Source organism: Plasmodium gonderi, assembly GCF_002157705.1.
Source record: "Plasmodium gonderi DNA, contig: Chr03, whole genome shotgun sequence".
In the NCBI taxonomy this organism is placed as follows: domain Eukaryota; phylum Apicomplexa; class Aconoidasida; order Haemosporida; family Plasmodiidae; genus Plasmodium; species Plasmodium gonderi.
The window spans coordinates 284,858-311,233 of NW_021628927.1; the positions used below are offsets into that span (position 1 = coordinate 284,858).

The 26,376-nt window shown below is 29.2% G+C and overlaps 7 protein-coding genes across 7 annotated transcripts; 3 read left to right on the forward strand and 4 right to left on the reverse strand.

Moving 5' to 3' along the window:
- Window positions 1-638: 638 nt before the first annotated feature.
- On the reverse strand, window positions 639-9,421 carry PGO_030480 (hypothetical protein, conserved; the record flags this gene model as incomplete). Its single annotated transcript, XM_028686036.1, has 8 exons — window positions 639-664; window positions 905-995; window positions 1,260-1,373; window positions 1,698-8,057; window positions 8,574-9,038; window positions 9,110-9,135; window positions 9,232-9,266; window positions 9,411-9,421. The coding sequence occupies 8 exons, from the start codon at window positions 9,419-9,421 to the stop codon at window positions 639-641; spliced, it is 7,128 nt and encodes a 2,375-aa protein (XP_028541837.1).
- Window positions 9,422-10,310: 889 nt separating this feature from the next.
- Window positions 10,311-11,984, reverse strand: PGO_030490 (hypothetical protein, conserved; the record flags this gene model as incomplete). The annotated part of the gene is made up of 1 exon (XM_028686037.1): window positions 10,311-11,984. One exon carries the CDS (start codon window positions 11,982-11,984, stop codon window positions 10,311-10,313), a length of 1,674 nt encoding a protein of 557 aa, XP_028541838.1.
- A 978-nt stretch (window positions 11,985-12,962) lies between these two features.
- PGO_030500 (methyltransferase) lies at window positions 12,963-14,185 on the forward strand (the record flags this gene model as incomplete). The annotated part of the gene is made up of 2 exons (XM_028686038.1): window positions 12,963-12,989; window positions 13,250-14,185. The coding sequence occupies 2 exons, from the start codon at window positions 12,963-12,965 to the stop codon at window positions 14,183-14,185; spliced, it is 963 nt and encodes a 320-aa protein (XP_028541839.1).
- A 408-nt stretch (window positions 14,186-14,593) lies between these two features.
- PGO_030510 (peptidyl-tRNA hydrolase) lies at window positions 14,594-16,098 on the reverse strand (the record flags this gene model as incomplete). Its single annotated transcript, XM_028686039.1, has 5 exons — window positions 14,594-14,643; window positions 14,882-14,933; window positions 15,106-15,180; window positions 15,410-15,588; window positions 15,879-16,098. The coding sequence occupies 5 exons, from the start codon at window positions 16,096-16,098 to the stop codon at window positions 14,594-14,596; spliced, it is 576 nt and encodes a 191-aa protein (XP_028541840.1).
- A 2,060-nt stretch (window positions 16,099-18,158) lies between these two features.
- Window positions 18,159-19,481, forward strand: PGO_030520 (hypothetical protein, conserved; the record flags this gene model as incomplete). Its single annotated transcript, XM_028686040.1, has 1 exon — window positions 18,159-19,481. One exon carries the CDS (start codon window positions 18,159-18,161, stop codon window positions 19,479-19,481), a length of 1,323 nt encoding a protein of 440 aa, XP_028541841.1.
- Window positions 19,482-20,540: 1,059 nt separating this feature from the next.
- On the reverse strand, window positions 20,541-20,867 carry PGO_030530 (hypothetical protein, conserved; the record flags this gene model as incomplete). Its single annotated transcript, XM_028686041.1, has 1 exon — window positions 20,541-20,867. One exon carries the CDS (start codon window positions 20,865-20,867, stop codon window positions 20,541-20,543), a length of 327 nt encoding a protein of 108 aa, XP_028541842.1.
- Window positions 20,868-23,185: 2,318 nt separating this feature from the next.
- PGO_030540 (mitochondrial carrier protein) lies at window positions 23,186-24,727 on the forward strand (the record flags this gene model as incomplete). The annotated part of the gene is made up of 3 exons (XM_028686042.1): window positions 23,186-23,240; window positions 23,413-23,616; window positions 23,844-24,727. The coding sequence occupies 3 exons, from the start codon at window positions 23,186-23,188 to the stop codon at window positions 24,725-24,727; spliced, it is 1,143 nt and encodes a 380-aa protein (XP_028541843.1).
- Window positions 24,728-26,376: the final 1,649 nt, after the last annotated feature.

A 26,376-nucleotide genomic window follows, 5' to 3' on the forward strand; every position in this document is an offset into this window, starting at 1 on the left:
CTCTGTCAAGCGTAGAAACAGTAGTTTGAATAATAACAGAAAATAAAAAAATATATATTATCGTAAAAAGAATGAACAAGCCAATTAATAAATTCGCTTATGCATATGCAAGTAAGATATACACTTAGGAATACACTTTTTAACAGAAGAATGAAATACTCCAAATGGGGGAAAGCATATCAATTTTCCCTGATTCTATAAACAAAGGGCAGCATATAAAATTAAGTGCATTCGCATTCTGGACATTTGCAAGGCACTTCTAATAAAAAATAAACGTACTTATAAAAAATAATTTTTTTTTTTTTTTCTTCTTTTAACAAAATTGGCTAAAAATTAGAAGTAAAAGAAGCGCACACAAAAAAGGTGTAAACATAAAATAAAAGTGAAAAAGCAAAATGGCACAAACGAGAACCAAATGAATATTCTAAATATGAAGGCATTTGGCTGATACATTTTTTTATATGCATTGTATATTATATGGTACATAATTAAGTTAAAGCATTTAAATGGTTTGGCCAAGATGTCCCTTTTTGTAGAAAAGGTGTAAAAAATCTATATTTATAATGTAGGAAAAAAGGAGGGAAAATCACGTAAGATCAAAACGATTTAACCATTATTAATCTTCTTAATCCTCGTATTCAAAGCGTACCCATTATAATATTACCTAAAAAAGGAAAATGTATATACATGTAACACGTACATTTCTACATATATCTATGTATGTATATTTTATACATATACATAATTTCCTGTTCATTGTATTTTCGCAACAGTCATCTCGCGCATAACTATAGGCACACAAAAATAGGACAACCCATTTGGTCCAGTTCATACAATTAAAATTTAGGCATATCAATATATATTCACATTTAACTCATAAAGTATATGCTTATGTAAGAAGTACCATTCATTTCAAACAACTCGTCCTTTGAACCATCCGTTTCAAAGGCATACTTCTTGTTCTTGCTTAAAGAGTAGGTTTCTAATTCTATAGGCTACGAAAAGTTCGGGTGAAAGAAAAGAAAAAAAAAAAAAAAAAAAAGGCATACATATAAAAGGATGGTAGCAAAACATTCTGTTCTATAATTAATTGTACAAATAACTTCTTGCATCTCAAAAATGCATGCACACAGCTGGGGGTAAAAATTCCGTATAAAATACAAGAAAGGATGGTTTGAATATTCATATACATACATATATAACTGTGCATATATATGTATATATTTTTAGTGTTCTCCATGTGCTCTTGCATTAATTACCGCTTCAAAGATTCTGCTGTATATTCGCATTAGCTCCTTTTTCAGCAAAGATTTTTCCCGTCGACAAGATACAACCAATTTGAAGAATTGTTTCGGTTCCCTTTCACATATTATCTGAACGAAATTTAAAATGGGTTGAGGTCAGCAACGGCACATGTAATTCTCTCACACAAGGCTCTTACATTTGGTATATTCTTCTAGGCACGTAAAAGTACGTAGGACATACCCCAGGCAACCAATGTGAAGAAGAAAAGATCATGCATGTACTGTCGTAAAAACGGTGGGATGTAACTATTTTCTTACAAACCTTGGATTTTCCCTTTTTGGAATGAGAAAAAAAAAAAAAAAAAAAAAACATACACAAAGAGACGAACACAAACAAACACATGTATATGCATATTTGTCTATATCTATATATATATAAGCGCACACACTTACATCAAATTTTTTGAACGCATCAGAACTTAATCCTATACCATTTGTATGAGAAGTAAAATAGCATGGAAAAGTTTCAATCTTGCAATTATTTTCTATTGTCTTTATATCACTTGATGAATAAATGCTCAGCTTTATGTTATAACTATCATTCATGTTTATTCTTCTAACATAGGAATTATGTAGAAACACCGTTATTATGTTTACTTTAATGGTTAAGAAATAGTGTCTCAGTTTTGGATTTTTCCTTAGTGCCTTGTTTGGTATGTTCACGAGTGTTCCTACATCCATTTGTTCTCCAACTGGTTGATGAACTTTTTCACGCATTTGTTCTTCATCTGCTTTATCAATATTTTGGTCATTTTTCTCATCCATTTGTTTGCTAACATTTTCGTCAACCTGTTCACTCTGTTCGTCAGGAAAACTTTCGTTCCCTTGTTCCTCCAAGCTACAATCCATCTTTCGTAATTTTTCAAAATCGGTAGACCAGTCTGTTACTACGTCGTTTGCAGATAAATATAGATTTCGTTTTACACGAACAATATTTTTTAATTTGTAACTGAAGCTGCTTTTGCTCGTTTGAATATTACTTGGTCTTTTATATTGTTTTTCTTTGTTTTTATGTGTTATGGGATAATTATTAAAATTTTTTTTTTTTTTTTTTTTTTCATTTACATCCAATATGCGTGATGTTTTTGTTTTTTTAATTTCATAAAATTTTAAAGCTTCCCTTTTTTCTGCAACATGTGTGTATGAAGAAGTATCAGTTGCAATTGACTTATCTGAACAAATCTTTTGTTTTCTTCTGTCTTTCTTCTTTTCAATAAATAATTTTTGCGGAGAAGGGAATAAATCTTTTTTGTTGTCCTCACGGCTATTCATAATTGAGAAATAGTATATTTCTGGTTCTTTCTTCGAAATTTCTTTTTTCTTTTTTAATATTTTTTTGTGGACTTCCATTTTTTTTGTCACAAACTGTTTTTCCTCTTTTGACTGTGTAGACAATTCGGATGGGTTGCAAAAAAATGAAAGATCTTTTTTTTTTTTTTTTTTTTTTTTTTCCTGCTTTCTAGTAGTATCCATTTCTTCACTAGAAATATTCTTTTTAAGATATTTTTTTTCAAGAAAAAATTCTAGGGTGCTCTTGGAGCATTCTATGTTCCTTAAATCCACATAATGAGAATTTTTCTTTGTATATTTTTCACGCTTTAAAATTGATTGATTCGATTCTGTCTCTGAATTTTTATCCGTGAACAAACACCTTCTTGTGTAGTGATCGTATGACTTCCTTCGATTACTACGATTAATTCTGTCTCGTCCCATTAATCCCATCGTGTTGTTGGATTTGTTCTCTTCCTCAGTTACTTCTTTCCTGGAGCAAATTGTAATATATCTTTTCTCACTTGGGGAATATAACATATTTTCATTTTTATTTCCCATTTTTTTGAGTTTATTTATTCGATGCTGTTTTAAAGAATCCCTTGATGCCACATAGTCCTGGGTATCATTTTCCTTAATTTCTTTCTCAAAATTTACTCTGTTTTTCTCATCATTTTGTCTAAGACTCCAATTTGAGTATTTCCTACAACTCCCTATAGAGCTTTCAATGTTATTATCCTTGTTCATTATAATGTTGTTCTTTAATAGTAAGTCACAATTGAAATTCCACTTTTTTTTATTCCCATTTTTAATCATTGAATGTGATTTTTTCTCATCCGCTACTTCTTCAGATTTGTGTCTAAGATTATTTCCTCCCCTTGAAGTATTTGTCATTTTTTGCACTGTTGCACGGCTTCTATGCCATATGTAAGAGGAATCCTCGATTTCCAGTTTTTGTTTTCCTTTTTCCCTCCTGTTTTCCCAATCCTTTTCTCCTTTATTTATTCCCGCCATGTTCTTATTAGTAAATTTGTGAAATCGTTTTATCACATTAGGATGAAAATTTTCAAACGATATTTCATTTTTTCTGTCTATATAGCTCTCCTTTTTTATTTTTGTATTTTCCTTTTTATATTCAGTACTTAGAAGTTCCCCATTTGTTTCTTTTTTTTGTGTAATAACTCTCCTACTTATTGATTTATTTTCCTTTTCCACTTCACAAAACACATTAGAGCTCTCCTTCGTTTTATTCCTATATGTTTCTTCTTCCTTTATAGGAACTTTCTTCATTAAACCTCTTTTTTCATCGCTCCAATGAGAATTATTTTTGAATGTTTCGCAATTTTTCTTATCCATCTTACAGCTATCACTAAGATTATCGTAATAGTTTCTCTTTTTCGCATTAGGTTCCTTATTCGTGTTAATAATTTCTTTTCTGTGTCTATTCTCCTTAAGATCACATTCTTCCATATCATTTGTGTGCAGAAAGGAATTCAGGGAATGGCCCCTTTTCCAGAACAAGGTTCTATTTTTATAAATTTTCATTTCCCCATTTTCCTCGTTTATATTGTCATTGCAGTTTTTGTTGCCAATTTCTTCACGACTTAGAGGATCCAATTTATCATTCGAATGTCCACTACTGCGCTTAAAATCTTCGTTTTTCTTACTTCCAATTTTTTTAAAGTTCCTTTTTAATGAACTTTTTAATTGCTTATACTGATACACCTCCGTTTTGTGATTATTATCCCAATTTTCTCCCTTAGTCATTTTGAATTCTTCAACAGCTAATAAAGGAAAACTTTTTACAATAATCTGCTCCTTTTTTATGTCACCTGGAATTTTAATGACAAAACTCTTCGATAGATAACTTACCAATTTAGTGTCTTCTGTGCTCCCCCTTTCTTGTTCGTGCTGTGAAGGAGTTTCCTTTATTTTCTCAACTTCCCTGGAATTTCTAATATTTGCAAAATATGACTTTAATTTTGTCGCATAGTTACCACTTTCCCATTTTGCTTCCTTACGATTTGGATAATCATCTTTTAATGCAATTTTTGTTTTTACAGAAACTACATTGGATGTGTTAATTCCGCTTGTTCTTCGTTCGAGTGATTTGTGTAGAAAGGGTGAAATTTTCTTAAAACAAGTATTCATTGAAATCTTTTTATTAAAAATGAAAGGTATACTATGTTTTGTTTTTTTTAAGGGCACAATTTTTTTTATAAACGTTTCTTTAGCTCCATTAGGTTTAAGCGAATTATTATTTACAATAATATTACATTTAGGCAAATTGGACACATTACCAAAGGTAAGAACTTTCTTATTTACCCCCCTCTTTTTAGTAATACTTAGAGGCTCATTATAAAGCGTCAAATTATTTTTGCTCAAATGTCTACTTTTCAAATTGTTAGGATTTGTATTTTCATAGAAAAAAGCTCTCTGCTCTTCCTTCTCCGATGTGTAATTAAAAGTAGTTAATTCATTTTTATGACGCTCCTTTGAACAACTTTTTCCCATGTTAGGGAATGGAATATACCTATTTACTATATTGTTGTCGTATGCTTCATCATCTACTGTTCCATCTAAATCACAGAAATTATATATCTTTTCAATTCTTGAAAATAAATTTGTCTCCTTCTCCATTGCACCTTTCAACTTCTTGGGGTTTTTTACATCCGTTAATTCTACCTGGTATCTTACTTTTACATTTTTATCTGCATCTCTTGCATTTTCCTTATAGTTTCTTATTATTAGCATAGTTAGCGGTAGACTTTTTGGAACTTGGTCTAAATAAATCTTTTCCAATTCGTCTACTCCTTTTCCATTATTTACTACTTGGGTATTTTGTTCCTCCAATTTCCTTCCCTCTATGATGACATTTCCCCTATTCCTTCTATCACTCTTTCGAATTTCTTTTTTAACCCTTTTTACATTATTTCTAATTTTTATTTTTCCAAATTTATTGCATCTCCCATTTAGATTCACGTACTTCAGAAAGAAATTTAACATACCTTCAGCTTCAGTGTCCCACTTTTCCTTTTTTAATATTCTGCAAATATGTTTACAGACATATTCACGTCTTTTTAAAGGTAATTTACCTCTAGGTTCGATCTTCATGCCGCTAGAAAGTGGTTTAGTATATAATAAAACATCAGATAACAATTTTTTACTATTTTGTTCAGATTTTTGAAATTTCAGGTAGATGGAACTGTTATTATTGTCCGATGTGATGTTCTCCTTAAGGGAGTCGATTATTCTTCTAAAATTTTCACCTGTATACGTTTCTTCGCAAAATGGATAGAGATACTTTTTATCAATTTCATCACAATAATCCTCTTCGATCGCAGAATAATTAAAATTATTCATTTCGTTACAAAAATTTGAGTAACGTTTTCCTCTGTTCATGTAATAATTATGGGACAATGTCACCGAGTTTAAATTTTTGTCTTTTTCATACTTCTGAGTTGTGTCTACAGAAACAATTTCGCAAAATTCATTGTCACCTATGCCATTCATTTGAATGCCATTTACTCTGTCATTGTTGTGTTTATCTGTAGGATAGAATAAGTTATATTTTATATTTTCTCTATTTTCTAAATTTCCATGATGAGATACATAACAATCACTCATGATGGATTCTCTTTTTATGGTATGTTGATAATTTTCCTTATTTTCTATAACTCTTTTAGGTGTCAATTTGGTGCTCACAATGTTCTTTATATTCCATTCTGCAATATTTGTGTGTATCTCTTTGCATTTATCACTAGAAACATATTCCTTATTTTCATAATTATTTATGTTCTTATAAGAACGATGTTTTGTATGTAATTTCCTGTTTTCTTCATCACTTTGCCCCCTTTGTGAAAAAGCGTTCCTTTGTAAATGAAAACGTTCCTTGGAAATGTGGAACATATTTAAACGTCTTTTTTCCATTTTTATTCCGTTCCTTTTTTTGCGACCATTGGACCAATATTTCTTATATTTTTTGCAATCATCCCCGTGATCGTCTTTGTAATTGTACTTCAAATTATCACTTGTGTTGCTATCATCCATAGTGCTTGTCATTAAGACTTGATTTTTTCGTTCGTACATTCGACTGTTTTTCTTGTGCGTGTAACATTCAGAATGTTCGATTATGTCCTCCATCAATAAATTTTTCTTTTTCTTCTTTTCCCTTTCTAGGTAGCCCCTTTCTAAATGATCAGTGTTCGTTTTGCTTTCCAATTTTTCATGCTCTAATTTTTTCTTTTCATTTAGGAAACTCTCGTCTCCGTCTGTTTCGAATGATTCTGTGGAATATTTCTTCAATTTTATTTTGTTTTTTCTGAATACCTTTTTTTTTGACTGCCCATTCAACATTGTTTTTTTCCTCGAATGATTACTAAACTTTTTCCTTTTTTCTAATATATCATTAGAATGGGAAGTTTTTTTTTCGTGCACTATTTGATCATTATTGTTTGTATTTATATACACATTATTTGTATAAGAAAATATTATTGAAGACTTACAAATATGTTTGCTATTCATATTAAAATCTTTCCTATGTTTGCTATTTAACGATTTATGTGTGTTACTAGATCCTAATTCGATTTTGTCTGAATTGTGTCTTTTATTTTTCTCTCTATTTCTTTCTGTTTTTATCTCCTTATTTCTCTTTGTTCCTACTAATATACTACCACCAATATTTTGAATGTTCGAATAATTGTTTTCTATGTCACACTGAATTGTGTCGCTAAAATGTTCATTACTATTGCTTTTTAAATTGTTGTGATTTTTCTTAACATTCAACTTTTTTCCCTTCTTTCTCTTCTCATTACCATGTTTAGCGGTATTTTTTTTGATGTTAAATCCATTCAACTCCTTAACCCCCTTTGGAAAGTTCAGAGGTTGAGCTAAATCCAACTTGTAGTTATTATCAAACCTTTCATTACACCATATATCCAAGTTACATTTTATGATATCATTTCTATTTCTACATTTCGAATTATCATTATCATCAATGGATGGGAAACTTGCAATTGTTTCAACTTTGCTAGTCACTAAATCGTTGTAAACTGGTGGACACTTTTTTATCCTAACCTCATTTTTTATATCTACATTACGCTTATTGAGATCTTTGTTGTTATTACATTTTCTTTCTGTGCTTTCTGTATATGATTCTACGCACCCCAAACATTGTAGATGTGGTGTGAATTGCTTTCCTTGAGCATTAGTTGATTTCTTTATAAAGTTAGTAAATTCCTCATTTGGTATTTCCTTGTTTATATTTGACATAATGCTTTCTTTTTTATATTTTTTAATATTTCCATTTAAATTTGCATGAATAGGAATTAGACTGTCCCTTTTTTTATCATTTCCATTGGGGTTTACAAACGTTGTAACGTTTTTACACGCATTATTTTTATTTGAGTCTTTCCTAAGAACATGTTTATTAACATTTATAAGGTGGAAAATTTGAGCCTTTTTTCCTGTACAAGTTTCAATCCGCTCAATAACTTCTTCATTTGGTATTTCATTTTTCAATCCCAAAGGTAAGTTATTCGGTTGGAAATTATTCAACATATTTTCCTCGAACCCTACGAGTGTGTGTTGTTTATAAGTATATAAGTGAATTCACAAATATAGGAAAAAAAAATTTTTTTTTTTGAATATGAGCCATCATGTGATATTTATTAATATATTACTTGGATATATATTGCCGGAATTATTTTTTTCTCTACTGTCATTTTCTTTTTGTCTAATGTTCTGCCAAAAAGAGTAACATTTTGAATAGTTCATATGTTACTGAATTTATATCTTCATCTATGCGGAACTATGTTAACCTTATGAACGCATAAATGTATTATATATAGCACTATTTTGGAGAATCTTATTACTCTCGAATGATGAAGAAAATACGCACATGCATAAATATATGTACGTAAAAGTATAATGCAATAAAACATATTATAATAGCTTAATCTCTAAATGCTTTGTAATTGGACTTTTATTTAGTTTACATACCTCATGAGAATTTACAAAATTGCCATAATTGAGACATTCATCAAAATGTAGCAACTTTAGTTGGTTGTAATAATCGATTAGGTCATTAAAAAGTTTTCTCTTAATATTTTCTTTGAAGGAACTGCTATCTTCGTCCCATGTAAATTCTGGAGAGCTCTTAAAATATTCGCGAGAATAAAAATTTTTTGCATCATATTTTTCCTTAGGTAAAAAACTATGCTTAATAAATCTTTCAAATGCATTCGTAGTGATAGTCACATCAGATGGGAATCGGTTTGAAAGTGGTGATGATGATCCTCTTTCCAAATGGCATTCATTATTTTGTATGGGTTTTGGCACATCATGGAAACTTATATCACGTATGTCTCTCCTTATTTCCCTTCTCCTTGAATCCTCTTTTAACTGCAAATTATTAAGCGTTAAATCAAAGACATTGTGAACATACCTCTTCCTTCTATCTTGGACCTATAAACAAAATGCGAGAGAATATGTCACTTCCTTAAGATTTATTAATTAAGCTTTTAAATGATGCGCACCTCTTTATTTCCGTATTGCAATATACCTATATAAAAAAGAAAAAAATTATGATTAAAATGGGATAATAAATTGAATTATATAAGTATTTTTAAATTAAATTATCAAAAATGTTTAGTTATACTTCTTAAGTTTTCAATTAAGAAAGGTGAATCTTCACTGAAAATAAAAAAGACAATTTCAAATAAATAAATAAATAAATAAATAAATAAATAAGTGCTATCGTAATTCATCTAAAAGTTCGTATCTTTCGTTCATCTGTTGCGTAATTAATTTTTTCCTCTTTTTTTTCATTATGCTTACTCAGAAATCATTCTTAGTACGTAGATGTAATTATGAGAATTATTCTACATAAACGCTTTTGCGAATGTGAAATCAGCATAAACAAATAATGATTTATTTTAAAAATCAAAATCAAAATGAAAATCCAACAAAAATTAAAAAATAAAATAAAATCCTACAATAAAACAAAATAGCTAGTAGCTGAAAAAAAAAAAAAAAAAAGAAAGGAGTGCACACACAGAAAAGTGCTTTAACTGACCTGCGAAAAAAAAAAAAAATTCTGAATGTTCATAAAATATTGACAACGTTGTTCCAATTAGCTAGTTATAAAAAAAAAAAAAAAATAGAAGCAATTTTTAATCATTTCGAATTTTCAACAATGAGCGGCTTAGGCTATATGTAATATATTTTTTTCGCTTGTTTAACGTTTTAAAAGTACAGAATAGGTCAAGAGGAATTGAACATTATTAGTCTATTAAATGTATGAACAAATATTATGATAATTTCGTTTTATGTATGGACGAATGGATTCTTTTTTTCTTTTTTTTTATCGTACTATAATTTTTTCTATCCCCCCAAAATTTGCACCTATACTTGTTCGTTCTTACCGCTTTCCCGTTCTACAACTTGGCTAATGCTTTGAGTGCACAAAATTCATTAGTATCGCAAGGCGCTATGCGCTTGTCTTTAAGAGTTAAACAAAAATATAAACTTTTTTATCACCCTTTATTTTATATAAAAGCGGTGATTTACACAAATATTACTAAAACAATGAAAAAGGAAAACAAAAAAAATAAAAATAAAAAAAAACAGGATAAATACTAATCAATTTGATAAAACAAAGGTAAAATTAATTGTATGCCTTATACATATCATTTTTAATGGGATTTAAATAAATATATTATGGAATCTGCAAGACAATTATATAATTAATTTGTTTCTTTTATTATAATTAATCATTTTTAGCAGTTCTGGAACATGATTCTTAAAGGGTTCTGATATAAGCATGCATTTATAAATTGTGTGTACTCGAGAAATACAAATCATTGTTATGTATCCCACTTTTCTATAAGCAATACATGTCATATAGTTCGATAATATTCTTGCTACATAGTACAGCAATCTCAAATTAATTCTTATTTTTTTATACAACTCTATCACGAAATATTCGTTAACCTCTTGCACAACATCACAAAAAGTGGATAATACATCATTTAACTTTTTTACATAATGATTACAACTAAGGAAAAATTTCAACTTATGATATGTGTTGTAGTTACTGATCATATACCTTTTCAAGAACATATATTCGTTGAACAAATTGATTAACATGTTTTCAAAATTTTTTTTGTTATTGACAATATAACCCCTTACATCGATGCACTTGGACAAAATAGCCTTAAGCATATCCTTGGGAATAGCATCATTATGTACTTTCATATTTTCAAGTCTGCTTTTTTTTTTTGCATGCCATTTGGACATCTTTTTGTTGGTTGAAGTATTACAGTTTAATTGGTCCAAATTTTCCCTTGTCTTAAGCTCTTCCAGTGTGTTGTTATTTTCATGCAAAATTTGCATTTTCTTAGGCTTTTCTAATGGGTTGTTTTTTTCATGCAAATTTTCCCTTGTCTTAAGCTCTTCCAATGAACTGTTTTTTTCATGCAAACTTTCCGTTGTCTTAAGCTCTTCCAATGAACTGTTTTTTTCATGCAAATTTTCCGTTGTCTTAAGCTCTTCCAGTGTGTTGTTATTTTCATGCAAATTTTGCATTTTCTTAGGCCTTTCCAATGAACTGTTTTTTTCATGCAAACTTTCCGTTGTCTTAAGCTCTTCCAATGAACTGTTTTTTTCATGCAAACTTTCCGTTGTCTTAAGCTCTTCCAGTGTGTTGTTATTTTCATGCAAAATTTGCATTTTCTTAGGCCTTTCTAATGGGTTGTTTTTTTCATGCAAATTTTCCCTTGTCTTAAGCTCTTCCAATGGACTGTTTTTTTCATGCAACCTCTGCATTTTCTTAGGCCTTTCAAATGGGTTGTTTTTTTCATACAAACTTTCCCTTGTCTTAAGCTCTTCCAATGGACTGTTTTTTTCATGCAACCTCTGCATTTTCTTAGGCCTTTCTAATGGGTTGTTTTTTTCATGCAACTTTGGTGTCGCATAATTTTCAACAACTCTCTTTGACTCGTCCATTCTGGAAATCTCATTGGATAGAGAGGAATTAAATTTTTTATTCATCGGGATGTAATTACAAAAATTATTTCTTCCTATATATTTTCCAAATTTTTGCTTCTTTTCTAAAATTACACGGCGTACTGCTGACGAATTATTCTCGGCGTCCATGTTATTTTTTGCTTTATACGATCCTTTATAAATATTTTCACGAAAATTCGTATGCACATTTTCGTGTATGTTTTGTTTTACCGTTTCTTCCTTCCACATGGCTCTTCCTTTTTCCCAGTGTCTACTATCCCATCCGCTAAACCTGTTTAGAAAATGTCCATATCTTTTCTCCACAGATAAATTCATTTGATTTCTTTTCCTTTTCCTTTCATTTTTGTCATATTCTGGGTAATTCAATAATTGAACATAGCGCATCTTTTCTTATCCTTTCTCCTATACTATGAAAATTTTCTATTTAGCAGAATATATTTTCACCAAATTTTTTTTTTTTTTTTTTTTTTTTTTTTTTGCTCCTGTTTCTCTTTTAAGGCTTGCTTTTTTAGTTCTTTTTTTTTAAAATATAATTATTTTTCCACAACATTGGGGACATCTTTTGTTTATAATTTCTTTTCCTTTTGGATGTTTTAAAATTTTTCTGGGAAGGTAAAAATAATTCTTCTTTTCTCCTTAATAGAAAGAAAATTCGTTTACTTATGCAATGGTTTAGGCTTTTTCTTTCCAAATAATTCTTTTTCTAAACATTCTTCATTTTTTTTTTCTTTCTTTTTTCCCAGTTATACAGAATATAAAAAGATGAATGATGTAAAATTATAGATATATTTAAATTATATATAAAATATAAAAAGGAAAAAAAAAAATGCCTTAAACTTAACACTTAAAATCATCTGTTTTTTATAAGAAAAATTGAGAATTGTATTTAAAATTAAATGGAAAAAAAGAAAAAAAAAAAAAAACGCCATAAAAATGTTGCAAAAACGTTAATAACTGAATCACCAACTTTCACCCTTGAACGTAGCCAACTACATTGCATAATCCATATTTTATTTGTTCAGTTCAATATTTCCTAAACTCGTTTGTTTTATCTATTTGCATAGATAATAAGGTGATACTATGGATGTACTTTTTTTTTTTTTTTTTTTTTTGATCTTTCTCTCTACACATTTGTAATACATGTATATAACATATAAATAACCATGTTAAACTTTTCCTTGTATATATTTTTGACATACGGAAAATATATCTTCGAATACATGAAAGGAAAAATAAGTCCATTGTATTAGCGGATAATTCTGGAAATTAACTTTTCCCTATTTTGCTTTTTTTTTTTTTTTTTTTTTTTCCTCATCTTTATGATGATCAATTTGGCTTAGCAGAAAAGTGAAAAGGAGCGTGATGTTTTCCTTTTCCTCGTTTAAAAAGGTTAAAAACAGACTGGGTTGCACAGGACTATTTACGACATGTATTACATATATTTAAGGTGTATGCTTATTTACCCACTTTAATTATATGTTCTTTTTTCCCGTAGATATAAAAATTATACATAATTTTTCTTCATACCCCCCGTGCTCTAGGGAAACATTTTCACTTATGCTTATTTTCACAGCAAGAAAAAACATAAACACAATTACCTCTCTTTTTGTTTTATTTTTTTTTTTTTGGTTTTTCTTTAAATTTTTTAGCTACTGGTAGGCGTGAGTGTTGCAAATGGAGGTGTAATAGTGGGCTGTTTTTACATTTACAAAAAGAATAGACCTATAAATGACCATACCTTGGATGAGCCAAGCGAAAGTTTCCGAATTCGAACCTTTGACGAACTAGCCAAAAACTATGATGAAAAAAATGATTTCATAGAAAGAGTCACATCTATAAACAAATACAAAAAGAAAAACTTTCGAAAAGTAAACGGCATTGTGTTAGAAATAGGAGCAGGATCAGGCAGAAACTTTCCCTTTTTAAAAAAAATAGATACATTAGTATGCGTTGAAAAGAGCGAAAAAATGTGTGAAGAACTGAAAAAAAAACTGGAAAAAATAAGACCTCCATATCCTGTATATATCATAAACGATGACATAAAAAATAGAATTTTTCTTCCCAACGTTTTTGATTGTGTCATTTCGTCTTTTACATTATGTTCCTTGGAACATGTGAATGAAAGTTTAAAAACAGTCCATGAAGTGTTGAAGAATGATGGGAGATTCTATTTAATCGAGAGAGGTATTATTTATTACAAAATTGTTAGATACATTTTAGAAAAATTGAATTTATATCCTAATAAGAAAATTCCATGGGAATTTGGTTATTACGAAAATAGGTGCCCATTAGAAATTTTAAAAAAAAATAATTTCCAAATCATTTTTAAGCTTATAAAAAATGCTGGAAGTATTTACATACTAACAGCGAAAAAACAAAAAAATAATTTTACTCTTCCATCCAAAAAAAATGTTCTCATGAATGACACTGTGAATGCAATTAAAAGTACGGATACTATACAAAACGAAATTAAAGACAAAGTACAAATGGAGCAAACACGGGAGAAAAGAAAACCCATCGAGATTAAAGATATATTATGTAATCGATTGGATATTCCAATTTATTACTCCTACAAAAATGTTTAAAAAGGGATAATATACATATATGAATAAACTAGCAATGGCAGGGCAAAAAAAAAAAAAAAAAAAAAAATCCATAACTATAATTGTTACATTTTTTCGTTTTTTCTTCATTCAATATAATAAATATGTATACAGCACAGTCTTAAAACAGGGGGTGAAATGTATACACGTGCGTGTATACATTTGTATAAATACACAACATATTTGCGTAGAGGATGGAAGTCTTCTGCTTATAAAAATGCACGTATCGATTTCCTAAATGGTAGAAGACGAAAAAGAACAGTGCACTATATTAATCAAAGTACTTTATCCCGCATATTATATTATTATAAAGCGGCATATTTAAAATAATTTCAAGGTTTACAATATTTGCATCACTTACAATACAATATTCACAATGTTTTACAATATCTACAACAGCTTCAGATCTCCCGTTATTTTGTTAATAATTTCATCAGGTACTTGGGAAAAAAAAGAAAACGGGGGTAAATCATGTTGGAAACGAAAAGAATGTTCATAATATTGGCACACCTTTCACGTGAACGCGTTTGTGGTGTGACAAAGAAGAAGTGTGGCTATCTTAAATTATTTTACGTATTTTATTTATTTTATTCTATATTATTCTATATTATTTTATTTATTTTATATTATTTATTTTATATTATTTATTTTATACTATTTTATTTATTTTTGTAATACCTGGTTCAATGGCAATGACCGTTTCCGTGTTGGGCTCTATTTGTGTCCTACCCTGTGGTGAAAAGGGAATTAAATAAATGGGGAAAAAGTTCCATGCTTACGTGTGCTATGAGACAAAAAAGAATATACACGCAACTAGTTGAGAACAGTAGACTTCTATAGAGACGTGTTTTATTCTGTTTCTATGATTGTAGATATCCCACAAATACACGATGAACACTTACTGCATCAATAATTATGGAGGTAATGAGATTTTCCTTCTTTGCCTTTCTTTCAATTTCGTACATTTCTTCCAAGCTCTAAAAGTGGGGAATATTGTTATTACGCATCATGGAAGTGAAAAGTGCTCAAATGTTTGAAGCAAAAATGGGATATATAAAAAAACAATCAAAGAGGAAAAAGGGTAAAGAGGCAAAAAGGGCAATGAAGCAAAAACCGAGGCAAGAAAACAAGAACTCAAACAAACAAACATACAGAGAAAATGGCCTAACAAATAAACAGATGCAGAAACTTCTTTTCTCAACTTACTGATATTTTGAGAACAATTTTCTTCTGTCCGTTTCTTTTCCATATATCGAAGTAGGTCAAGCTGCATTTTCCACCTTCGTTTTCCCTAAGTTTATTATTTCTTTTTAAAATTTTCTCGTAAACAGCTAGACATGCATGACAGCATTGGGAGCAAATTTTTCCTTTGTTCATTTTTATATCTGTTTATTGTAAAATGGGGTGTGGAATGATAGAAATAAATAAATTTGATAAAAATATATTTGAGGGGGAGGAATTTTAAGACGTTTAAAAAAAAAGGAAAACGGGAGGATCTTGTTTAAGGTCACAGAGGGGGCGGAGGGGGGCAGGAGGAAGAAGTATCATTCTGATTAGTATTACACCAAATATAACAATAGAATCGTAACTAGTGTTACATCCATGTCACACCTTTTTTTTTTTTATCAACCCTCGTTTTAAGTCTCCTCCACCCAAAAAGAACAAAGAAAGCTACCTGTCCTAACGCAGAATACCATCTTGCAATCACTTGAGCATATCAAATCGAAGTTGGAACAAGCGCTTTTTATCATTTCTGCATTCTTTTTTATTTTATTTATGTGCTTAATGAGCAAACCAATGACAAATCCACATATAAAAGTAAAAAGCAAAAGAAAGACATTATTTCCGTCATTTTTGCAGATGTTTAAAGGATTGATGGTATTGTCTGAATTCATAAGCTTCGAATTATTTTAACTTGGATAAGAACGATCGGTGTGTATGGGTAATAAATGAACTGTTGTTTTATGTGTTTATGCTATATAGTGTACATATACATAAATAACAGCGGAATTTATAACTTTATTAAATATTGCATTATAGCTTATACAACAAAAAGATAAAAAATAATATTCATCATACACCCGTCAATATATGGTCCAACCATGTGTATGTAATTTCGTATAGAAATTATTAAAACGTAAATATATTCTCAAAACAGAAAAAAATATATAAATATGAAATAAAAATATTGTTATTGAGTGGGTTGAAGAAAAACACATGTACATGCGTGCGGGTACATATGTGTTATATACAAATGATTATATTTTCTTCTTAATACATCCTGTTATTTTTTCAATAAAAATTAAATTACTTCTCTGATGCGCATCTAATTTAGCAATTAATGATTTATTATGTGAGCAATGGGAAGAAAAAAAAAAAAGTTTTTAAAATTGAGTAAATGGCCGTTTTCTCCATTAAATTACCAACTCTTTTTTTTTTTTTTTTTTTTTTTAACACTTAAAATGAGGTTGGTATCGTATCCCTTTTTTGGTCTCTATATCCTTTTTGCCATTTTTTATTTATTCGTTTATCTATTTTTTTATATTTTTTCTCTCCCCTGTGATCAACAGGTTTGTAAAATATACGAGATAAATATATTTTTAGCAACAAGTGTTGTTGTAACGTAGATGTGCCCTTTTGATTGATAAAAGAAAAAAAAAAAAAAAAAAAAAAAAAAAAAAAGTGAATGAATAACAGGAGAATGAGTAAAGGAGGAAATGTCGGGTTTGAAGGGCCAGTAATAGATTTGGGCAGGGCTGAGAAGGCGGATGATAGGTAGCATAATCTAGCGGAGAATTGGGAACCGCTTTTGATCCGACATATACATAAAAATATATACTTATATATACACTTTTATGTGTAAAAATATGTACAGATGTATGCAAGTAAGCATGCGCTATGATATATACACAACGTGAACTATTCTTAGGCAAAAAGTTGGATTTCTTAAGTGGAAGGAGAAAAATCGATAGTTTTTTTAAAATTGTTTTAAAATTTTTTTTTTTTTCTTTCTAGGTGTTGTGAGAATTTTTCCATACATCATATATATAAATATAGTAAAATGTAAAAACACCTTTTGTCCACATGTTGGTCCATATACATGCAGAAGAGTATATATATATTTTCCCCCCCATTTGCCCATTCCTGTTTATCCCGATTTCGGCATTTTGGCCGAACTAAAATATGCGCAAATGCTGAAGTACGAAAATGAGATTAAAAATATATGACCCCGTAGCGCTGTACAGCATAACTATATAAAATATTTGTAAGCCTTGGTACGTCGCATATATTTGATCTCCTTTTTTTGTAGAGCTTTAAATTTACAGTTCATTATATCCATTTTATGTTATTTTTTTTTCATTTTACGTACATTTTGCTAAATTTTCCACTTTTTCTGAAACTTGAAAATAGAATTATGGCTTCAGAATATACAACTTTTATTCAACAATCTATAGGCCTTAAAAAAAAAATTAATATATATCTCGTCCGCTGTTTTTGTTTTGTATTTTCCGTTTTCGTCTTAAATTCCAAGTGAGGCAAATATACATATAAATATCCACAGATACCCAAAAAATGTGATTTATCCAACTTTTTTTTTTTTTTTCCCCAACTTTTACTATTTAAAATATGAATAAAATAAATACAAAAAAGGGACATAATTTTTAGACCAAAAGAAAGAAAAGAAAAAAAATAATAAAATAAAATAAGAGGATGAACATGAACAAGGGGAATTAACAATATGAAACCTACGAATAAATTATTTGATGAAGATACATAATTATATACATATGTATATGCTTTTATATACCTGCATATGTAACGATACCAAAGCGCGGTGGATACAACGAAATTATTGCAAATTATGAAAGCTAACATAGCATAAAAAAAACTACTCTTTTTATTCAGTTCTCTACTTCATTGATTTGAGCAAAAAAAAAAAAAAAAAAAAAAAAAAATGTTTTCTGAAAAGGAGAAGAAAAAGCAGAGTAAGAAAAACAAGTCCTACAAAAGCAAAAAAAAAGATGAAGAAAAAGATGAAGAAGTTATTGATGCAAAGTACAAGAACAATCATATTGCAGATGAAATCGAAAGTGAAGAAGACAACATGGAAATGAATCAAAGAAGTCACGACCTCTCACCACTAATCGCAGCTCATAAATATTTCGAAGATAATGACTCGTTTGACAACGACACTAAGGAAAATAAAAATAATAAGAAAAAGAAAAAAAAAAAAAAAAAAAACAGGGAGGATGGTCAGCAGGGAGAGGAAAACATCGACAGCGACATAAACAAATCCAATGTAGAAGTGAAGGAAGAGAAAGGTATAGTCAAAGGGGAATACCAATTGGGAAGTCATAATAATCTGGAGGAGCAGAATGAGAAGCAAAGGGAAGAAAGGAAAAAGCAAAAGAAGGAAGCGAAAATGCAAAAGAAGGAAGCGAAAATGCAAAAGAAGGAAGCGAAAATGCAAAAGGAGGAAACGAAAATGCAAAAGGAGGAAGTGAGAATGCAAATGGAGGAAATGAAAATGCAGGAGGAGAAAAAAAAGAAAAAGAAAGTACGCTTCGATGAAGTAGAAGTAAGAAACGAAGAAATTCTGAACTACTTTATCAATTCGTATAGAAACAAAATAAGTATAGAGCACGATGAGTTGTGTCAAGTGATGACTGGCAAGAAATTTTTTGACATCGAACGATTGGCAAAAAATGCGACAGACATTACACACGAGTCATTGATGCTAACAAATATTCAGAAAGAAAAGGAAACGTATTGCAAGCAATGTGGATATATATATAACTACGATGATTACATGTACATGTTTATTAAACGCTTTAACATCACCAAATTAAGGAAAAACTATGACACCATGGGTAATAGTTTCAATGGGAATGCGTATGACTTTATTGGGAATTCTGAATTTCTACATGATAATTGTATTAAATGCATTTATTGCGGTGGAATAATAGATAGCATTCAAATGCTTGATCAGTGGAATGGTAAAAGTAACTATATTGAATTAAACTCATACAGAGAAAAATACATATTTGATAAAAATAAAAAAAATTATTGGAAAAATAAAATAACCTCACTTGATAAAAATATGTCCTTATTTAAAGAAGATAAAAACCAAGCTTATAATATAACATACGAAAAATGTACAGACTGTGGTAATGACTTCTTACACTTTATAAATATTCAGACGAGGAGTGCTGACGAAGGGTCAACTATAATTTATTTTTGTCCTAATTGTAAAAAACAAACAACTGTTAATAATTAGGCCCATTTCTACTCTACCATGGACCTTGTTAAATTTTGTTATCATTTTTCATTTACACCAGTATTCATATGAAATGCTCATTTTTTTTATGGCATTTCAAAAGTAAAGATAAGCAGATACAGTCATATACTTTTATCTTTACGTTTGTATACGTATTTATATGCAAACCTACTTCGACACCATGCGGACAAGTCCCCCTCCCTCCACAACAGCTATATGATAATTGCTTTCGCATAAAGAAATATAGCACATAAAAATATGTGATATTTTCATCAACGAGCAAAAATGCTAATTGCTCCTTGCTAATGCAAAACTAACCAGTATATCACAATTTTGCTGAGTATAAAATGTGTCAAAGAAGTATTTGCTTTTTGAATACTTTTTTTAGTTATTTAATTTTATATGGAAGGTTGTGAGGAGGAGGAATAATTTTTTGTGCTGTTTAAGCAATTCGTTGTGTGTTGTGAATTTACACATTTCATCCTAACGTAAATCCACTCCATAAGTTTTTCCTCACACGACTGTCTTACGTTTGTATGTGTGGTTTCTCAAAATTTGTTTTCTTCTTTTACCAGTTTTACATACATTTCGCGTGCAACATGTACACGTATTGTATAAATATTTCCTATGTTTTGCATACGTTCTGTATTTGTATTTCCTTTTTTTTCGAATTTTTTTCAATTTGTTTTATTCTTGTCAAGCGAGTGGTCTCTTTGGAAAAACACGAAAAATATGAATTCCACAAGGCGACTCATTTTATTCGAAGCCCTGTATCAATGATTTATTTCACAATCTGTCATTATGTGTACATCGCATAATAGTGAATTATATTTTTTCACAAGTTAATTTGGTATGAAATGATTTGGAAAAAAAAAAAAAAAAAAAAGGGGTAATATATATATATATATATATATATGCAGTACATTTTCAAACAAGTACTTTCATTTTTTTTTTTTTTTCTTTTTAACGTCGTTATATTTTGGTTATTTACAATTAGAGTATTATCCTTTTAGGTGTCTTCATTCGCACGTTCCTATATGGACACAACTTTTTAAGCAACTATTTGTATACGTCAGCTGATTTTTCCTTCTTTTGCTTCTTCTGAGTTTTCTTTTTTTCTCTGCTCAATTTCTTTCGAACAGTGCCTCCTCTATCTCTTCTCATTTCGTATACATTTTTATTTTCATTTTTTCTATTGAGACGTAAAAAAGTCTCATTAAAAAAAAAAGACCCATAATCGGTCGAATACGTTTGCGTGTTTACACAGTTATTATCATGGTTCACAAACACTTGCCGTAGTTTATCCACTGTAAATTTTTCGCTTTTTAAAAAAATATTCTTAATGTGCCATATTGGCTTAATATGCCTCCTCAGGTTAAGATACATTTTTCCTGTGTAATCACTTATGAATATAACTTCCACGCTTTCGATGTGTTTTTTTTTCACATAGTTGTATTCTCGTTGGATTTCCCGAGACAATGAAGGTGGACATAAAAATCAACTCTCCATTAACTCCTTCTCAGACATGCCATTACTATATGTTTTATTATAACGGCAAAAAAAAAAAAAAAAAAAAGAAAAAAAAAGGCCTTCTCAACCTTAGTATTTTAACACACAATCGTATTAGTTAATTCCCAACCTTTATGGTGATCTACTATTTCCGCTATTGCGATTTGGGTAACTTTTTTAAAAGTGTTAACATGTTCCATGTGTATTCGTGTACGATGCAAATGTTTTATTAAAGCATGATAATGTTATCATGGTGAAAAGCTCTTTTTTAACTATAAATTCTTTTATGCAAGTTTTCCATAATGGAGAAAAAAGGACACTTTCCCTTTTTCTCAAACAGATCATGCTATTTATTCTGGGCATAAAATTTCGTTAAATTTTTCAAACATTAAATGTATTCCTCCCAAAAAATTAAAATATATGTAGCCCATTAAATTGCCATGCTATTGAAATGGGTTGTTATAGGTTGCAGTTAAAGTATGTAGAAATTACGCAACATTAAAAAAGTTATAGGGGAAATTATTTTAAACCATTTTTTCCTCCTGACCAATATAAACAACAGGAACAGGGCATATACTTATTTACCTCAAATTTGCCATTTTTTATTTTGGGATACAAGTTTCAGTTTCACTTATTAATGACCCAAGTTTGTGCATAGCTGAAAAAAAAGAAAAGGGAAAAGTAAAGGGAATGGAAAAAACCGAAAGGAGATGAACTAAACATAACGTAAATAATGGTGGAAATAAAAGTCCTTTCGGTGCTATAACAAAGGTTTTTTTTTTTTTTTTTTTTTTTTTTTCTCACATGCCCTTATTATCCTTATAACAAATTTGAACTTTTATTCTTGGTTCATTTACATAATGTATGACATGATTACCTATAATGTACATGTTTACAAGAATAGGTTTTTAATGAACGTTTTTACGATTATCATTTTTTTTTTTTTTTTTATTAGGTAGAGAACAAGGCCTTTGCACGCATAAACTGTCACAGTTCTCACAACTCATTGCGTATGTTTCCTTGCTGTTTAGCTTTTATGCTTCCTTGCAGATAATTTGAAAAATTCATGGATGTTGCTTCGTTTATACACAAGCCTATATTAACATTTATTTAGCTGGAAAATTACCGATGTACTCACGTTATTAATGTCGTAAACTCTCAGTTAAGAGGAATTATGAACAAGTAAATTTTTTTTACATGAAGATTCTACCTCTTTTTTGTAACATCTACATAACTGTTTTTTTTACAAATATATGAATATATATGTATAAATTTATATGTGCACTGTAATATATATATATATATATATATATGTGATCGTATTATTATCAACTGGAACACGTAATTCTTCGTCCCCGATATATAATTGTATACAGATATAGGAAAATTTTATTATTTTTTGAGATTATGAAATAATTTGTACATTTTTCATAAGAAAAGAAATACATACCGAAGTGCTATACATATGAACATACACGTTTTGCGTATTTCTGACATGCTTTTTTATGTACGTTTACTCGTCCAACAACCCTCTTCCATGAAAAAGTATGAAATTTGTGGAGTTCTTAGAAGACAGCACACCTTTTTACGTAGATAAAATCGGAAAGGTCGATCATCTCGTAACTCATTACTTTTACACATTTTCAAACATAAGAATTAATTTAATTGCACACATCTACATCTAAAAGACATAGTTTCAATAGGCCATATTTTTTCACACACATCCGTTTTTTATGGCAAGGAGATGGTTTTATATCCATATATATTTACCTTGTTCCATACCTATATGCTCCGCTCGTATACCTATAAATATGTGGCATTCTTTAAACTCATGTATGAAGCTTATATGTAATTGTTAGAGACCACTACATATGTACGTTATTTTATCAGTTGTGCACTAGTAACAAAATTAAGTAATTTGCCTATGTAACTACCTAATAAATGGAAAAAGCTTTACATGTACAAGATAGTTATTTATAACGTTTAACTCATAGCATAAATCATTTTCATATTGTTTGAATATTTTATACAAATGTGTAAAAACAACATAGACAAACATGACGTCTTGACTTATAAGAGAAGAATAGCACAATAAGAACAAAAAAAAAAAAAAATTAACCACATTTATGTACAAGTCAGGATAAACTGGAGGGCAAAAAAAAAAAAAAACTAGCTAGCCAATTTAACAAGCCAAAATGGAAAAAAGAACAATAAATGTTCAGAACATAATATACAGTAGTACAGTATCGAGTAAGGAATAAAAATTTATGCATGTCTACTACTTTTTCCTAATTAAAGATATAAATAAAAATCAATGAGGTTATATATCTATTTCCTGTGTACTTCTTTATATTATACTTCTTATTTCATGGCTACTATTTTTCTCTTTTCTTTCCATTTTTTTTTTTTTTTTTTTTTCCAGGCATTTTTGTTAGCCTCATATGCACCCCCCTGGATGTAATAAAAAATTACATCCAATATAATAGCAACATAAGCTTCGACAAGAAATATATTTTTAAAAAAATTATCAAGAAGAAGAAAAACAAGTTGTTGAAGTTCAACTCTTTTTATTATCAAACATTTAAAAACATTTATAATAACTATGGAATTAGGGCTGTTTATAGAGGTAAACCCAATGGCGCATATAAGCAGAAGCAACAAAAAAAACGTGCATATTTTTATATATATGAAGTATGAAGTAAAATTCGTTTAGCTTCTCTCCGTGCCAAGCATTTCTTTTTTTTTCGGATACGTTTTATTTGGTCTATTCTATTATGAACATTTATATATCTATTCTATTCTGTTCCATTCTATTATTTTATTTTTTCGTCATATATGTACTTCCTCTAACAGGCCTCCTCTCCACCGCGAACCTGTACATAATAAACAACACCTTATTTTTTTATGTGTACGAAGAGCTAAAAGAAAAGGGAATTCCTTACTACCTGAGCGCCACGATCTCGAGGTTTATCTCCATAATAATAACATCACCGTTAGAATTATATAGAACAAATGTTCAGGCGAACGTTTGTAACAATTACAAAGTAAGTATATTTGACATATTAAAGGACAAAAAAAATAGAAAAATAAAAATAAATTTATACAAAGGGATTACATCAACACTTATTCGGGATATCCCATTTTCAGCTATCTATTGGTCACTCAACGAATATTTAGTTAGTTACATAAAAAAAATAGATTCTGAATATGAAAAGAGAAAAAAATTTGTAACAAAATTTGTATACCCATTTATATGTGGATGTTTAAGTAGCACAATAACTACATTTATAACGCATCCATTAGACATTATAAAAACAAATATGCAAGCAAGATGCATCGATATCATACATAAGAGCGATTTTGATTATAGAAAAATTAAAAATTATGATTCCCATTCGAGAAACAGAATCAGCAATCTTTATAATATTTGTCAAAATAATTTATATAATAATAAACATATATATGATGTTAAGGTAAATAATCATGCACACAATGATCACCGGAGTATACATTACAAATATGGTTCCAGTAAATATGGGTCAAATACATATAATTATAAATATTATAATTATTTTAAGTTAACAAATAATTATAATTATAATATTTTTTCTGTCACAAAACTTATTTTTAAAAAAAACGGGATGCGCGGGTTCTATATTGGTATTTGTCCAAGATTGATAAAAATTGTGCCTACCTGTGCCATCCTTTTTTCCACTTATCATTATTTTAATTATTAACAGTCCCTATTTTTTCTCATATGTTCTCTTATTCTGATTGTGCATTTGTATTATTCGAAGGTACAAGTCTTATTTCGCCGCACCCATTTTAAATATGAACAAGCTGTCCAATTTATATACATCATTTAATATGTTTATATTTTTATCTACACACATGCTTGTCTTTTTTTTTTTTTTTTTTTTTTTTTTTTTTTTTTTTTTTTTATTTTTAATTTTATGCATCTGCATATATAAATAGTATGCTAAGTCATGCACATAGTAACCATATGAACACCAAAAAAGGAATTGACATACATACTTTTCATTCCTTTTACCAACTGCTTTTTGTATTGTTTGAATTTTTTTTTGAATCTTCTTCTAGGAGGGAAGTAGATGCATATAAAAGCGAAAAGAGGGACAGAAAAAAGGGGTGGTGTAAAAAATGGAGATACAAAAAAGGGAAATGAAGAAAAGAAATAAGAAAAAGAAGTAAACGCGGAAAAGTAAAAACAGCATGTGCCAAACTATCCTTCCCCCTCTGAAACCCCACGTTTTAGCAAATTCATGCTAAAAAAAATTTATTAATTCCAAAAACTCATGGACCTTGTAAGCATATATTTCCATTACAACGCAAGGAAAAATTTTTTAAATTTTTATTTATAAATGTTTGTACGTATTATATGACAATTTTCCTAATGTGCTGAAAATTTGCATCATGTACTTTTGTTTATAATCTGTATTCGTATGTTGTATATAATACTAATTAAAAAGACGTTCAATATTCATCTTTCATTTTATGGTACTCGAAATATAAGGAATTGGAGAAAAAGTACACAAAAAAGGTTATTTGTCACAATTTAATGATAAAATTTAAGCTACTGCTTTATGGCTCATGTAATGTTTATGTCCGATCATGTTGTGTTCAAATTTGATGTGTTTCATTATTTATTTTTTTCTCTATATGCATGCATGTTTCAAAAGTATCAGTGAGCCCCCAATTTCGGATAAGTCTGTTGTGTAGTGGTTTTTTTTTTTTTTTTTTTTTTTTTTTTTTTTTTTTTTTTTTTTTTTTTTTTTTTTTTTTTTTTTTTTTTTTTTTTTTTTTTCCTTTTCGCAAGCATTTGAAATAGGTAAGAGGAAAAAAAACAACAAAAATGGAACGAAGAGAAACCAAAAGAAACAAAACAAAGCAAAACAAATTATTTACAAAATTGTTAAGGACCTCGCTATTTAAGTAAGATTTTTAAAACCAGTTAAGTGTGCGAAAATGTCCTTAAGAAATGTTGCAAGAAAAAAAAAAAAAAAAAAAAAAAAAAAAAATTACACGATTTTTACCACATGTGATTTGTTAAAATGTGTTTTCAATTTTATTCTTCCTTTATTTGAGGACGATAATATATTTTTTCTCTTTTTCCACATATATTTTTTGAGAAATATATGAGTCTATACACATTCATATATATGTAACATATAGATACGTTTGCATGGAACGCATCTACCCTTTTTTGTATCTAACCAGATAAAGAAAAAGTCGTCCTATTGTACTCAGTAAAGGGAGAACACATCTTTAAAGTCTTTCCAATTCATTCATTCCCTTTTTTTTTTCTTCTTCTTTTTCACGCATGCACATTTTTTATAGCTATAAAAAGGTGTGTGTGTAAACACAAGTG